The sequence below is a fragment of the Artibeus jamaicensis genome, unplaced genomic scaffold, assembly GCF_021234435.1.
Source record: "Artibeus jamaicensis isolate MK-2021 breed Jamaican fruit bat unplaced genomic scaffold, CSHL_Jam_final contig_464, whole genome shotgun sequence".
Classification (NCBI taxonomy): Eukaryota; Metazoa; Chordata; class Mammalia; order Chiroptera; family Phyllostomidae; genus Artibeus; species Artibeus jamaicensis.
In genome coordinates this window covers 19193486-19206032 of record NW_026521842.1, presented here as the reverse complement: position 1 = coordinate 19206032, position 12547 = coordinate 19193486, and the positions used below count along the sequence as shown (strand labels likewise).

Sequence of the window (12547 nt, the reverse complement as noted above, 5' to 3'; positions counted from 1 at the left end):
ATTCCCCGCTGGAGGTGGGAGGGATAGCGGACTTGTGGTCCGAGCCCGGGCAATGCGCGGCCTCGGCTGTCGGCCTTCCTACGTGCGGAACAGAAAGCCCGCTCTCCCCCTACCTCCTCCCGGTTCCCGGCAGGCCTGGCTGCCCCGCCCCCTCCCCCGCCGCAGCTGCTGCTCCCATCCACCCCGCCCAGCCCTTTCTGCCTCGTCATCTCCTACCCTGCCGAGGCTCCACCGGTGAGTGGGGCCCTCCGAGCGCACCAGACCGGGAGCCCCACCCCGCCCGGCTGGGGGAGGGGAAAAAACTGAGATTAGGCGGAATCCGCGCCCCCACCAGCGGCGCTCCAAGGCCTGTGAGCCCCGCCCCTCCACAGGACTCCACTCTGGGACGGGCTGAAGGGGAGATCAGGGGAGCCTGTGGTCGCACCTGGGCAGAGGTTCCCGCAGTTTCCCGCACCTCTCGTTCCCTAGCAAAAGACCCCGCGGAAGCCAGGCGGGGAGGGGGGCCGAGACCCCCCTCCACGCCTCAAACTTGGAGCTGCCTGGTGCCCCAGGAAGGATCTGGCCCGTGACCCTTAAAGGACTGGCTGGGACATAACGTCGGTACGGTATCGACCTCTGAGCATTGAGTTTTGGAGGGCCCAGACTAGCTGGCGTTTCTGTACTCAAGAGGAGGAGGCTGACATAAAAATAACCTGGTTAAGAGCGAGGGAGAACTAGGGGGCCAATCCAATCTGCCCCCTCGTTCTCTGCACCTGCACACAAGTGGGTTCTGTCCCTTCCCCTCGCACCTGTGATTGGAGGACAGCCTTCGGAAGCCTCAGCTGAAGAGGGTCCAGGGTCTGCGTGTACAGGGTCAGCGGTGCTAGTCAGCGCAGTGCTGAGGGTGCGTGCCGTTCACCGGGGCACACAGGAGATGAGGCGGAGCCAGTCTGCCTAGGGCACATTCAGGCACTGGCGTGGTGGGGACATTTATTTGAGTCTTGGAGGATGGATCCACATCTTGAGAGAAGGGGAAGGGTATTTTCAGGCTTAAGGAACAGTATCTGCTGAGGTTCAGAAATGCCAGGGGCATAGCGAGTTCTCCTGGCACTGAGGGTTGGGGCAGTGTGGGAAGCCCTGGGTGTCCAGGAGGTGTGGGGGAGCAGCCAGCGAGCCAGGCTGAATTCTCTCTGATGGGCAGGGAGGAGAAGGGCACAGGCAGTCAGGGCTGACATTCTGCTTGTCAGGAGACCTCATTTTAGTTCAGGTTGGAGCAAGTCAGATCCTGGTTCCGGCACTTGGTCTCGCCAAGACTGTCTTCTCATGTGCAAAATGGGGACAATGAACCCTGCCCCAGAGTTGTCAAAAATCACTGTGTTGTGGGGGTGATGAGACGGGAGTGAGAGGTATTCAGAGAGGCTATCGGCGGAGATGGGGTGAGGATGGTGTGGTTGTGGGGGGCTGCTGATGGGGCCTCACTGAAAGGTGGAAGAGCAGCATTTGTCACAGATGGGACAGGAATGGAGAAAAAGGGGCAAGGGGCGATCCTGGTCTCGATCAGCAACCTGCCTGTGGGAAGAGTTGATGCTTCACTGTGGCCAGGAGGGGTGAAATGACCAGGGAGGCATCGCATCATACCAGGTGGCAATGAAGGACCTGGAAGGCAGGAGGGCGTTAGGACCAAATCTGCTCTCCCAAACCTGGGGCCAGGTAAGGAGAGAAAGGAGAAATCCCAAAGGGAGGGCAGGACCGGACGGTGCCAAGTGGACAAAACTAAGGCTGGAGGAAATGGACTAAGAGAGGGTGTGGTCCAGGGCCCCGCCCCTGCCCCTTGATGCCAGGGGCCCGGCTGCCTGGGTCAGGACATCCAAGAGGGGAGGAGCCATTGTCCTTAGATGTCAATAAGTGGGCAAAGCCGATCAATTCCTGGTTGGTAGAGGCAGTGTCTCAAAACGGAAGGCTCCATGGAGGAAACAGTTAGAGTTCAGCAAGCATTTGGAAATACATTGTTGGGAGCTTTTTTGAGTTGGGCTGTGGGCACTTCAAGAGGAAGCAAGAGACGGCTGTGAGTCATTCCCAGAGCAGCAGGGAGACGGTTGGTTCTCAGGTAACGTCGGGAGCACTTGGTGAGAGAGAGCTAGGACTAAAGAGAATTCAGGTAACCCTGTTCAGGCATCAGGGGACCAGAAAGGGCCCTGAGACCGCCCGGGGTTGCAACATGGTGGCGGCACTGGTGCGGATGCAGTGGTAGGTCCTGTCCTGGAAAAATGTATCTCAGGTCAGGATAAGGGGTGTGAGGAGCAGGGAAGGACTCTGAGTTTTGTGCTCCAGCTGCAGAGGGGATTCAGGGCTCTGCAGAGTCTAAGCCGGAGGTGAAAGCCTGGACTCCGAAAGTAGTGAGGCTGACATAGAAGTATTCAGCAGACAGACCGGAAAAGGACTGGACTGCAAGCCAGGTTTGGGGTCTTTGCCTGTTAAGGCAGGAAGCAGGTTTGGGAAAGAAAAGTTAGTTTGGATAAACTGGGTCTGAACAAATCACAGAATCTGCAGGCAACTGGGATTCAGGATGGGGCCTAGTTGGGGACAGGAGTCAGAGTAGATAAGGGTCCTGAGAGGGGAGGGGAGGAGGAGGAGACAGCACAGAACCGATGGGAGAGGCGGGAGTACGGAGTCCGGTGCTGCGGAGCTGTCCTGCTCCCGGGGTCGAGGTGAACTTAGACCCCAGGCACGAGTGTTCACTGGAGCCCTGGGAGAGAGGCCAAGGGCAGGGAGGCCCCAGCCCCGGTACCTGTCTCCCCCTCCCGCAGGCACCCCCCACAATGGGCAACGCGCAGGAGAGACCGTCAGAGACTATCGACCGGGAGCGGAAACGCCTGGTAGAGACGCTGCAGGCAGACTCTGGGCTGCTGCTGGATGCGCTGCTGGCACGGGGCGTGCTCACCGGACCCGAGTATGAGGCGTTGGATGCGCTGCCGGATGCCGAGCGCAGGGTGCGCCGCTTGCTGCTGGTGGTGCAGAGCAAGGGCGAGGCCGCCTGCCAGGAACTGCTGCACTGCGCCCAGCGCACTGCACGCGCACCTGACCCTGCCTGGGACTGGCAGCACGTGGGCACTGGTGAGAGTGCGCGGGGCGGAGCCTAGGTCAGAGTAGGGGGCCTGATGGGGGCGGAGTCCCAGCCTCCCCTAGAGGTGGGAGTGTGCAGAGGAAACTGCAAAGGGGCTATTTGAGCTTGAGACACTCCCACCCCCTCCCCAGGATACCGGGAACGCAGCTACGACCCTCCGTGCCCAGGCCACTGGACACCTGAGGCAGCCGGCTCGGGGACCCCATGTCCTGGGCTGCCCAGAGCTTCACATTGCGATGAGGCCGGGGGTCCAGAGAGCTCCGAGGCAGTGCAATCCGGAACCCCGGAGGAGCCCCAGACAGAGCTAGAAACTGAGGCTTCTGAAGGGGCAGAGCCGGAGATGGAAGGGCAAATGGATCCGGAACCAGAGGCAGAACCAGAGCCTGAGCCCGAACCAGAGCTGGACCCGGATCCTGAACCCGAGCCTGAGCCGGAGCCAGACTACGAGGGAGGAGATGAATCTGAAGGTGGTCGGCTGCACAAACCCGGTGACAAGTGGGTGGGAGGTTGTGGCCCAGAAGGCAGAGGGCAAGCCCCAGCTGACCAACCACTCCTCCTTCATCTCTAGATTCCTGAAGGCCAGAGTGCTGACAGGCCACTCCCCATGAAAGCCGAACAGGACCCAGGACCCTGCCAGGGTGGAGTTGGATCGCCACCAAGGCTCCGCCTGGCCCGGTATTCACTGGAAGGGAATAAACTCTGGAGGGTCGGTCTGGGCTCTCTGGGATTCTGGCCCAGAAATAAAGGTGACCTGGGCAGTCCTGTGCCCCATCACTCAGCCCCATTTTGTCAACAGCTTAAGCTGCACCCCTGGAGACCCAAGACCCAGGCACCCAGTGCCATAAGGGTCTGATCTGGGCCCTTTTATCTTGCTAAACCATTTGAGGGCATGTGTTGTCACCAGCGCTACTCCACGGACGCCCCTGGACCTGGCCGCAGAAAGCCAGGGAAGGAGAATCTCTTTCCACTTAGGAAGGCTGGAGCCAACAGCCTTGGGAAACGAAGCTAGGAGAGAGGAAGAAGAAAGGATCTTGGGCAGATAAAGACCACGCACCTTATTGTAATGGTTGTTTTAATTGTCTGGCTTCTCGCGGGACTGGGAGCTCAGTGAAGGTTTGACCAGTAACTGGCACACAGAAGTCAACCTGTGCGTATTCACTAACTAGATGAATAAGGACTTTCTGGCTGCATTTCCAAATTTTACAGATGAAAAAACTAAGGCCAAGGGTGGGAGTGGGACTGGGTCAACCTCACCAGCCGAGTCGGGGGTGGAACTGGAAGCAACAACCATCTCTGTACCTCCTGGTCCAGAGAGCTCTGGACTTGGGACAACCAGGGGCCCACCCCTCAGGCTTGACTGTGGCTGCTGCCAGGCTGTGACAACCTCTGTCAGACCCACTGTGGGGGTGTTGGCAAACATGGGGACAGCAGAGGTCCCCGGAGGGGGTCGGTGGGGGGAGGCAGGGCCAGATGAGCTCCAGGGCTCAACTCACAAAGCCGAAAGGACTCTGTGTGTGTGTGTGTGTGTGTGTGTGTGTGTGTGTGTGTGTGTGTGGGAGAGAGAGAGAGAGAGAGAGAGAGATACAACCGGGGCTAGGAACATGGGTGCCTTCCAAAGGAGCCCTGTTCCCTCCCCTGAACCTTCGGACACTACTGCCTCCCAGCCTCAGGAAGTAGAGCATTTAAACAGAGAATAAATAACTTGAGCAGTGGGACAGGCAAAATCCTGGAAAACACATCCCAGCCCAGCTGGGTCTCTAACTGTCAGGACCCTTGCCCCTTGAGTCTGCGTGAAAGCAAGGACCCCAGGCTCAGGTAATTGCCTGAGGAGAAGGGAGACCCCCACCAGGACCCAGTGAGAGGTAGACAGCGTGAAAGCTGAAAGGAGCACCAAGGGGCCAGGTGGAGGGAGGGAGACTGGAGTATGCAGACACCCAAAAGCCACCTCATGCAAGAACAAGTTTCTGCTCCCAAGCCAACCCACCCCCAATCCCATCCATGCTCAACTTCTCTGCTGCCCCAGGCTTCCCTCTGCTCAACAGACAGGTAGGAGAGCAGACAGCATTTGTCCAATGTACTGGTCTCCGGGTCTCAGGGAGGCCAGCAAGGGAAACAAACCCACTGACCTTGCCGCTCCTCCCTCCTGAGATGCTCTGCCCTCCCACCTTCCCCAAGAAACACCCAGGCCGTGGAAGCACAGAGCAGCCATCTTTGTGTTCCGGGGGATGACTCGGAACCCTCACCCGACATCAGTCAGGCAGCAGGCGGCCCAGCTCTGCCTCGTCCAACCGGTTGGTGGCCATGATGTGCTCCAGCTGCTGCCGGTAGCGCGCCAGGTCCTGCATGAAGTGGGGCACCCGAGTATTGTCCAGTACCCCATGGGGACGCAGGTGGTCTACATCTTCATAGGACACCTGCAGGGAGGAAGCTGGGCCTGAGGGGCGGGCGGAGGTCCTGGCTTGGCTGATCCCAGCTTTCTACCAGTCACCACTCATTGCCTTGTGCTCCTGGCACATCCTGCTTTCCCTCCTGATCCACCCCTAGTGTTATGTACCCTGAGGCTCAGTCCTGGGAGTTCGCTCTTCCCCTCAACACTGTGTTACATCGGCTGTGCCCTACCTGTCTCCAGCCCAGCTCCCCCCACCTCTAAACCTGAGGATCCAATCGCCTGCTGACCACCTTCTCCTGAGTAGCTCGCAGGCACTTCAGACTCCCTGTGTCCGGCTCTGAGCTCCTGGGTGTCAGACTGTGCCAGCCACTCTCCTGACAGTTCCCTAGGCTAGATTCCAGGGAGGAGACTGGAATCTGTCACCCTCCCGCCCAGGGTGGCCGCTGAACTCAAGGGATTCCCCTCCCCGAAGAGCTCTCCAGCCCGCCCCTCGCAAGCTGCGCAGCCCCTGCTCAGAGAGGCCGGGTGGCCGCCAGTGCTGCGGGAGTGGTTAGAAAGGCCTCCTCCTCTCAGTGGACTGAGCACCAGCCAGCAAACAAAAGGTGGCTGGTTCGAGTCTCATCCAGGGCACGTGCCTGGGTTGTGGGCCAGGTCCCCAGTTGGGGGAGCGGGATAGGCAGTGGGTCCATGTTTCTCTCCTCTTTCTCCCTCCTTTTCCCTCTCTCTTTAAGTAGATAGATATTTTTTAAAAAGCCCTCCTCCTCTCCCCCCTGCACTCCCCTCCCTAGGCCGCTCTCTCCCGACCCACCTCCCAGGTGACACCCAGAGGGAGGCTTCCAAAGGAAGCGTCTGTACCACTCCTCTGCCTCAAACTCCTCTGATTCCCCATGGCTTGGGGCGTTTACCTCTCTCAGCCTGGCATAAACACCCAGTGCCAGGGACTTGGTCCCTGGCCGTCTTCCAGCCTCCATCTCTAGGCCGCCCCGACCGCTCTCGTGGTTTGGAACACCAGCTCCTTTGAGATGCAGTACCTGCACAGGCGCGTCTGCAGGCTGGGCCCGGCACCTGCCCGCCTGTCACTTCACCTGTGCTCACCTCCCCAGGCCAGAGGGGCCTGGCACCCTGCCGCCTCAGGGAATACTGCGAGGAAGAGAAGAGTTGGGTGGGATCTCTGACGGCCCGTGGCCACTCACCTTGCCCAGCGAGGTAAGCAGCGGGAAATCGATGGTCTGGCGGTGCCGCAGAATGCGCACAATGCCATCCAGATACACCTGGTCCTTGCTGAAGCAGCCTGTGGGCACAGGAAGGCCGTGAGCTCCTACACCTGAAGCCACCCCTGCCCCTGCCCCAGTTCAGGGTACTTCTCACGCGGGTACCCACCCGGCAGCGAGGTGTCAGTCTGACCGCGCTTGGCGCGCACGCAGTACTCCCAGCGCACGTCGGCGTCCTGCACGTAGCGTGCCAGGTCCTGGAAGAGCTGGCGGAAAGACATGTGTGCGGCTCGGTAGATGGTGTAGTAGAGCAGCGCTGCGCGCCACAGGAAAGGCTGCTTGCGGAACAGCACGCTGTGCAGGCTGGCCAGGCCCTCCTCGGTGGGATTCGCGGGCCGCAGCCCGTACTGCAGCCGGCCCTCGGCGCTGTGCCAGGGCTGCCGCGCATTGTTCACGCCTCGCAGGTAGTGGGTGCCTGTGGGAGGACGAGGGAAGCGGCGATGGGTGGGTCATCTGGGGACCCGTGTGCCCGACCTCTAACCAATACTCATGCGTGCGTGTATCCTTGTGTCCCTAAATTCCGGCTCTCACGTAAGCTTTCCCTACCACCCCACCCAAGCCTCAAGTCTCAAGTGAGCCCACACCCAAGGGCCCAGAGAGTCTCACACACAAGAATCCTCCCCCACTCATCCAGGGCTACACACACCCCCCCCCAAACACACTGCTCCCCAGCCCCCCGGAGAGGAGCAGAAACTCACACACCACTCCACCTCCACATCCTTCAGCCCACATCATTTTGACAGTCACGCCTGTGTCCCTAGCAACAAACCACCTTTGCCCAGAGCAACAGGATCCTTGATGAGGAGGGACAGACAGAAAAGAATAGTAACAGCGTTTTTACTATTCCTGTCTAGTCTGATCTATCCCCAGCTCTGGGTGTCCTCAGCCAACTCCATTCCCACCCTGGAGGGCCTGCACGTTGGCTGGGCTAGTGGGACCCTCAGGGTTCTCCCTCTGGCCTGTCCCAACCGTCAAGGGAGATCAGAGAGGAAGTGGAGGGGGGAAAAGACCACAGAGGAGTGAGAGATGAGGGCGAGCCCAGAGAGCGGGCAGGCATGTTGGGGCTACCTCTGTGAGCCAGAGAGAGGGGGCGACTGGTCGTGAAGGGAAAAGGCCCATCCTCGGAAGCAAGTGGGAGAGAGGGGAAGGGTTACGGGGGCCCCTCACTGTCCCCCCACATCCCAACCCCCTCTCATCCCTTCCCACTTGCCCATCTCCCCACACCCTGACCTATCTCGTGCCGCAGCATGCCCTCCAGCCAATACTGACGGGCTCCGGTCAGGTTGATGGCCAGTGTCGGTCGGCTGTTCTCCACCATCATCACTGCCTGGGACAGCAGGTCTTCGCTCAGCTGCACCACAACCTGCGGCAGGAGCAGTGCCCTGAGCCATGGCCACCAGCCCTGGGGCCGGTGTGCAGGTGTACCCACTAATGATGCCACAGGACATCCAGGCCGAACCATCTCTGCTCAGAGCCAGCTCCCACCTTACTAGGGCAGGGACAGGGCTGGCCAGGGGTCACTAGCTGGCCAGGTGTGGAGCTGGGCCTGGCACCACCCACTGGGTAGCCGAGCTTGGGTCATGAAGAACAGAGTCCTCACAGGCGGGGCAAGCTCACCTCCCCAACGCAGCCCTCCTTCTGCATGTATTTGCGCACGACGGACCAGATCTGGCATTTGGTCAGCAGCTGGCCCCCAGTCACAGCCTCAAAGTGTTCATAGGTACCGAACTTCTCCAGGACAGCCTCAATGATGCCAACTGCCTGAACACAGGGCCGCCGCAGTTGGTCAGGCCGGGCCTCTCGGGAGGGTCAGGGCCAGGGAGAGGTGGGCGGGCTGGACTGACCTGATGGATGAACTGGCCAGAGGCCTCACAGTACTTCTCCAGCACAGCTGTGGGCATGGGCTCCTGGTATTCAAACTGCGGGTTGTAGGTGTAATGGGACTGGAAGAACTTGTCCCGCTCACGGTCCATGTTTGTTGGCCTCAGGGCCACCAACATGCAGGGGCTCCTGCTGGCACCGTGGCCTCCATCCTTTCGAGTCTTAGCAATGTGAGGCAGGGAGGCTGCAGACTTCAGGGTGCCCCCGCCCGGATCCCGTCCTCGTCCAGGTGGGGCCCGACCCTGGGTGCCACCCCTGCGCTGGCCAGTGCTATTTACAGTGTAGGTGCTCTCACTGCGGCGCATGTGGCCACGGTGACCAGAGTGCAGCTCTGAGAAGGATTGCAGCTCAGGCTGGGGCTCCAGGGCTGAGACAGACAGAGCCAGGGGCAAGGCCAGGGACTGAGGCCAGGGGTACAGTGGTGGTGTCCCATCTCGGTCTGAGGGCTTCAGTCTATGGCCCAAGGGTGAGCGACTGGCTGGTGGGCTGGGGGGTGGCTGCTCATACACCTGAGCCCTTGAGTCCAGCACCATTCTATTCTGGGGGTCACATCCAGCAGGGTCACTGCAGTTCCCCACACTGTTGACTTCTGGGGATACAGAACGGTACAGGGAGGCCAGCATGAGTGGTGTGGCCTGAGGACTAACAAGGTCCCCAGGGGTCCCCAAGGATCTGGGTGGTTGCCCCTTCACCCCACCCACCCTGGTGTCCATTCCCTCCAGCAGGCTCACCCAAGCAAGCTGGACTGGGAGAAATCGGGAGGAAGAGTCTTATACCCTCTCCTAGATGGTGGTTCCTAGAACACCCTTAGCCTGTGAGCTCCAGGCATTGGGTCTGGGCCCCTACTCGTTATTTTAATCCCTCTGTTCTGCACCCACCTTGGCATGAAGCTGGTATAACATAGCCTCAGCTGCCAGATGGATGGGTGAGGGGGCCTCACTACGTTCTCCCTGCCTTCCACCTCTGGTATTGTTTAGCTCCACCCCTCCCCCAGCCCCACCCACCTCCTCTAGTTCAAGTGGCCCCAGTAAGTTGGAGTGCCTGCATACCCCCTGCTTATGCTAGTCCCTCCATCCGGAATGCTCTCTGTCCATTGGGCCATCTGTTCAAACCCAATTTAGAATCAGATTTGGGGGATCAGAGGGAAACTTTAGCAAATCCAAGCCAATCTCTGGTCTGTCCCCTATCAGAGGCATCTTCCTAGTTGTCATCCAAGGCTGGTGTTGGGGTACTCACCCCCGACTCTGTACCAGGGCTCAGTCCAATGCAGTTCTTCTCCAGAGAGTGAGTGAAAGCTCCAGCCTCCGAACTCCCTCGCCTGCTCAGGGACACAATTTCAGTATTTCTCCCCTCTTCTCCATCTCCTACATCACCAGTATCTTCCTCTCTGCTGGATCCATTCCATCAGATTACACACATCCTATTATTTCTCCATCCTCAGACCAAACCAGACCCAACCCTCGCTTGACCCCAACCCCTCCAGCAACAGTACTGCTCCCACCAGCTGCCCCTCCACAGCAAAGCATGTCAAGAGTCACCTACACTCGGCCTCCATTTCTTTCTTTCCTGTTCCCTCTTAAATTTCACTCTAAACAGGCTGCCCCCACCACCACCAATTTCTATTGAAACCGATCTGACCAAGGTCATTGATGATCTTTACATTGATTAGCAGCACTTGACACAGTTAATCACTTCATTCTGGAAACTGTTCTCTACTTGGCTCCCCAAGTCGACCTCACTGGCTGTTTGTTCTTGATCTTCCTTGCTAGTCATCCCTGTCTTCCTAACCTCTTACCACTGTAACACACTTAGAAACCTCTCCTATTTGTGCTCACTCCCTAGGGAACTTCATCCACTCGCCTGGGTTTAAAATCATCAGCCCAGACTTCCGTAAACTTCAGACCAGTGTTGCCAGTTCTCGATTCAACATCTTTACTGGAATGTATAAAAGGCGTCTCCAACTGAACATGTCCCCTGCCCGAAATGGCTGCCCTCTGCCCCCATATAACTGTAGGGGTCACTCTCTCACATTCTTTAGATGTCTGCACAAATACGTTATTAGAAAAGCACCCCCCCCCCACCAGCCCTGGGTAGCTCAGTTGGCTTGAGAGTAGTCCCGATAGCCAAGGTTGCAAGTTAGATCTCCGGTCAGGACACAGAGTAGAACAACAAACAGATGTTTTGTTTCATTTTGTTTCTCTCTCTCAGAATCAATTAAAGTGGAAAAGAAAAGCCTCCCTAAAATACACCCTATCAACTAGTAGACATCCTCTCCCTACTCTACCTCAATTCCTCACCCCCTTTTTCACTTTATTGTTCTCTGTAGCAGATACCAGTATTTGAATTAAGCATATTTGTTATCTGTTTTCTCCTTTCGAGAGCTCATAGAGTGCCCCTGGGCTCAGAACAGTACCCAGAACAGCTGCTCCGTAAATAACTGAACCCAAGAGCCCTTCTTTTCCTAACTGGACTCATTCCTTTCTTGCACTTTGTCTCCCCATCTGGATCTGGTCCCCTCCCCCCACCCCCCACACACATTCCTTTCACCCTGCCCAGAGACCAGCTGCTTGAAAAGATTTCAGGCCTCAGGCTACACTCCCCTCAAGTAACTGAACACTTTCCTGGATGCCTCACTGGTCTCCTCCCCTCTACCTGGAGCAGTCTCCCTTCATCTTTCCTTCCACCTACCTCTTTGCAATGATCAAAATACATCTGTTTCTTTTATGTCTCAGGTCCTTCTGCCAAGAATGTTTTCCCAATGTCTCCCTTAAGCAAACTCCTACCCATTTTTCAGGGCTCGGTTTAGGCCTCACCTCCTCCGGGAAGCCTTCCAGGCGTCTTAGAGGCTCCTAGTGCCTAGGCGGCCTCTTTACCGCCCTAGGCTGTCACTGTCGTAGCGTAGGTCCGTGTGCCCTCACCATCTCCTTAACTCCCAAGGGGGTGGGACGGGTCTGATTCACCCCCATGCTCCAAGCACCCAGCACTAGATGCAGAATGAATGAAAGATGGCTGGGGGAGGAACCCAGACTTAAGGCGGAGTCTGGTGACAAAAAGAGGGTGTGGCCTGCACCAATAGGAAACTCTGGGAGAGGATAACGTGGAAGAGGAACCAATGGGAACGGAGATATCGAGGAGGGGCGTGACATGCAGCCAATAAACGGCGGGGGACGGGGCAAATAGCGTGCTCAATGGAGGGCGGGGCCAGAGGACAATAGAGAGGGGATTCCTTTGTGGGTGATGTGGGGTTCGCATCTCGAGCCTTCTTAGCCCCTCGGGGTAAAAGGGTTCCATCCTGGTGCCTCACTCCGACCTGTTCGCTGCTCTTCTCGTCTCCGGCCGTTCCTCCCGAAACAACTATCGCCGGCAGCCCCGCCCCCGGGAGTTGACGCTGGGGACGCCTGCACTCGCGTGCGCGCGCGCTCCCGCGAAAGCGCGCGAACTCGCGTCTAACGCCAGTGCGGAGGGCGCGGCAGAGCACAGCTGAGAGCTGAGGCTGGGTAGGGCAGAGCGGGAGGAGTCCGCCACCTGGTCAAGTCTCTGGGCAATACCTGGGCAGGGCATTGTCCTTTTTAAAAATACATTTTCTTTACTTATTTTTAGAGCGAGTGGAACGGAGGAAGGGAGAAAGAGAGGGAGTGAAGATCAATGTGTGGTTGCCTCTCCCCGCGCCCCCTACTGGAGGCCTGGCTCGCAACCCAGACATGTGACCTGACTGGGAATTGAACTAATGGTCCTCTGGTTCGTGGCTGGGCACTCAATCCACTGAGCCACACCAGGGCAGCAGGGTATTGGCTTGAGTCTGCTCCCTCCACCAGGGCCAGGCAGGTTTCAAGGCTTCAGCTAGTTGGGTACCTGGTTCTGTGAGGCAGGGCCAGGGAGACACGAGATCACTGACTCAGCGCC

The 12547-nt window shown here is 58.3% G+C and overlaps 2 protein-coding genes across 5 annotated transcripts; one reads left to right on the top strand and one right to left on the bottom strand.

Annotated features, from left to right (window-relative positions):
• Positions 1-157: 157 nt before the first annotated feature.
• On the top strand, positions 158-3877 carry NOL3 (nucleolar protein 3). Of its 3 annotated transcripts, none has more exons than XM_037162626.2 (4): positions 158-234; positions 2787-3093; positions 3235-3570; positions 3672-3877. In XM_037162626.2, exons 2-4 carry the CDS (start codon positions 2799-2801, stop codon positions 3677-3679), a joined length of 639 nt encoding a protein of 212 aa, XP_037018521.2. In that variant the 5' UTR covers positions 158-234; positions 2787-2798; the 3' UTR covers positions 3680-3877. The 3 variants fall into 3 exon arrangements, with proteins under 3 accessions (XP_037018521.2, XP_037018520.2, XP_037018522.2); XM_037162625.2 differs by having other exon boundaries at positions 173-600; XM_037162627.2 differs by lacking the exon at positions 158-234 and adding an exon at positions 1722-2435.
• A 301-nt stretch (positions 3878-4178) lies between these two features.
• Positions 4179-11612, bottom strand: MATCAP1 (microtubule associated tyrosine carboxypeptidase 1). 2 transcript variants are annotated; one of them, XM_037162609.2, is made up of 8 exons: positions 11458-11612; positions 9881-10031; positions 8608-9233; positions 8381-8524; positions 7994-8126; positions 6873-7178; positions 6686-6783; positions 4179-5517 (listed from the first exon to the last, which is right to left on the bottom strand). In XM_037162609.2, the coding sequence occupies exons 3-8, from the start codon at positions 9175-9177 to the stop codon at positions 5353-5355; spliced, it is 1416 nt and encodes a 471-aa protein (XP_037018504.1). In that variant the 5' UTR covers positions 9178-9233; positions 9881-10031; positions 11458-11612; the 3' UTR covers positions 4179-5352. The 2 variants fall into 2 exon arrangements, with proteins under 2 accessions (XP_037018504.1, XP_037018503.1); XM_037162608.2 differs by having other exon boundaries at positions 9881-9962.
• Between the last annotated feature and the right edge of the window lie 935 nt (positions 11613-12547).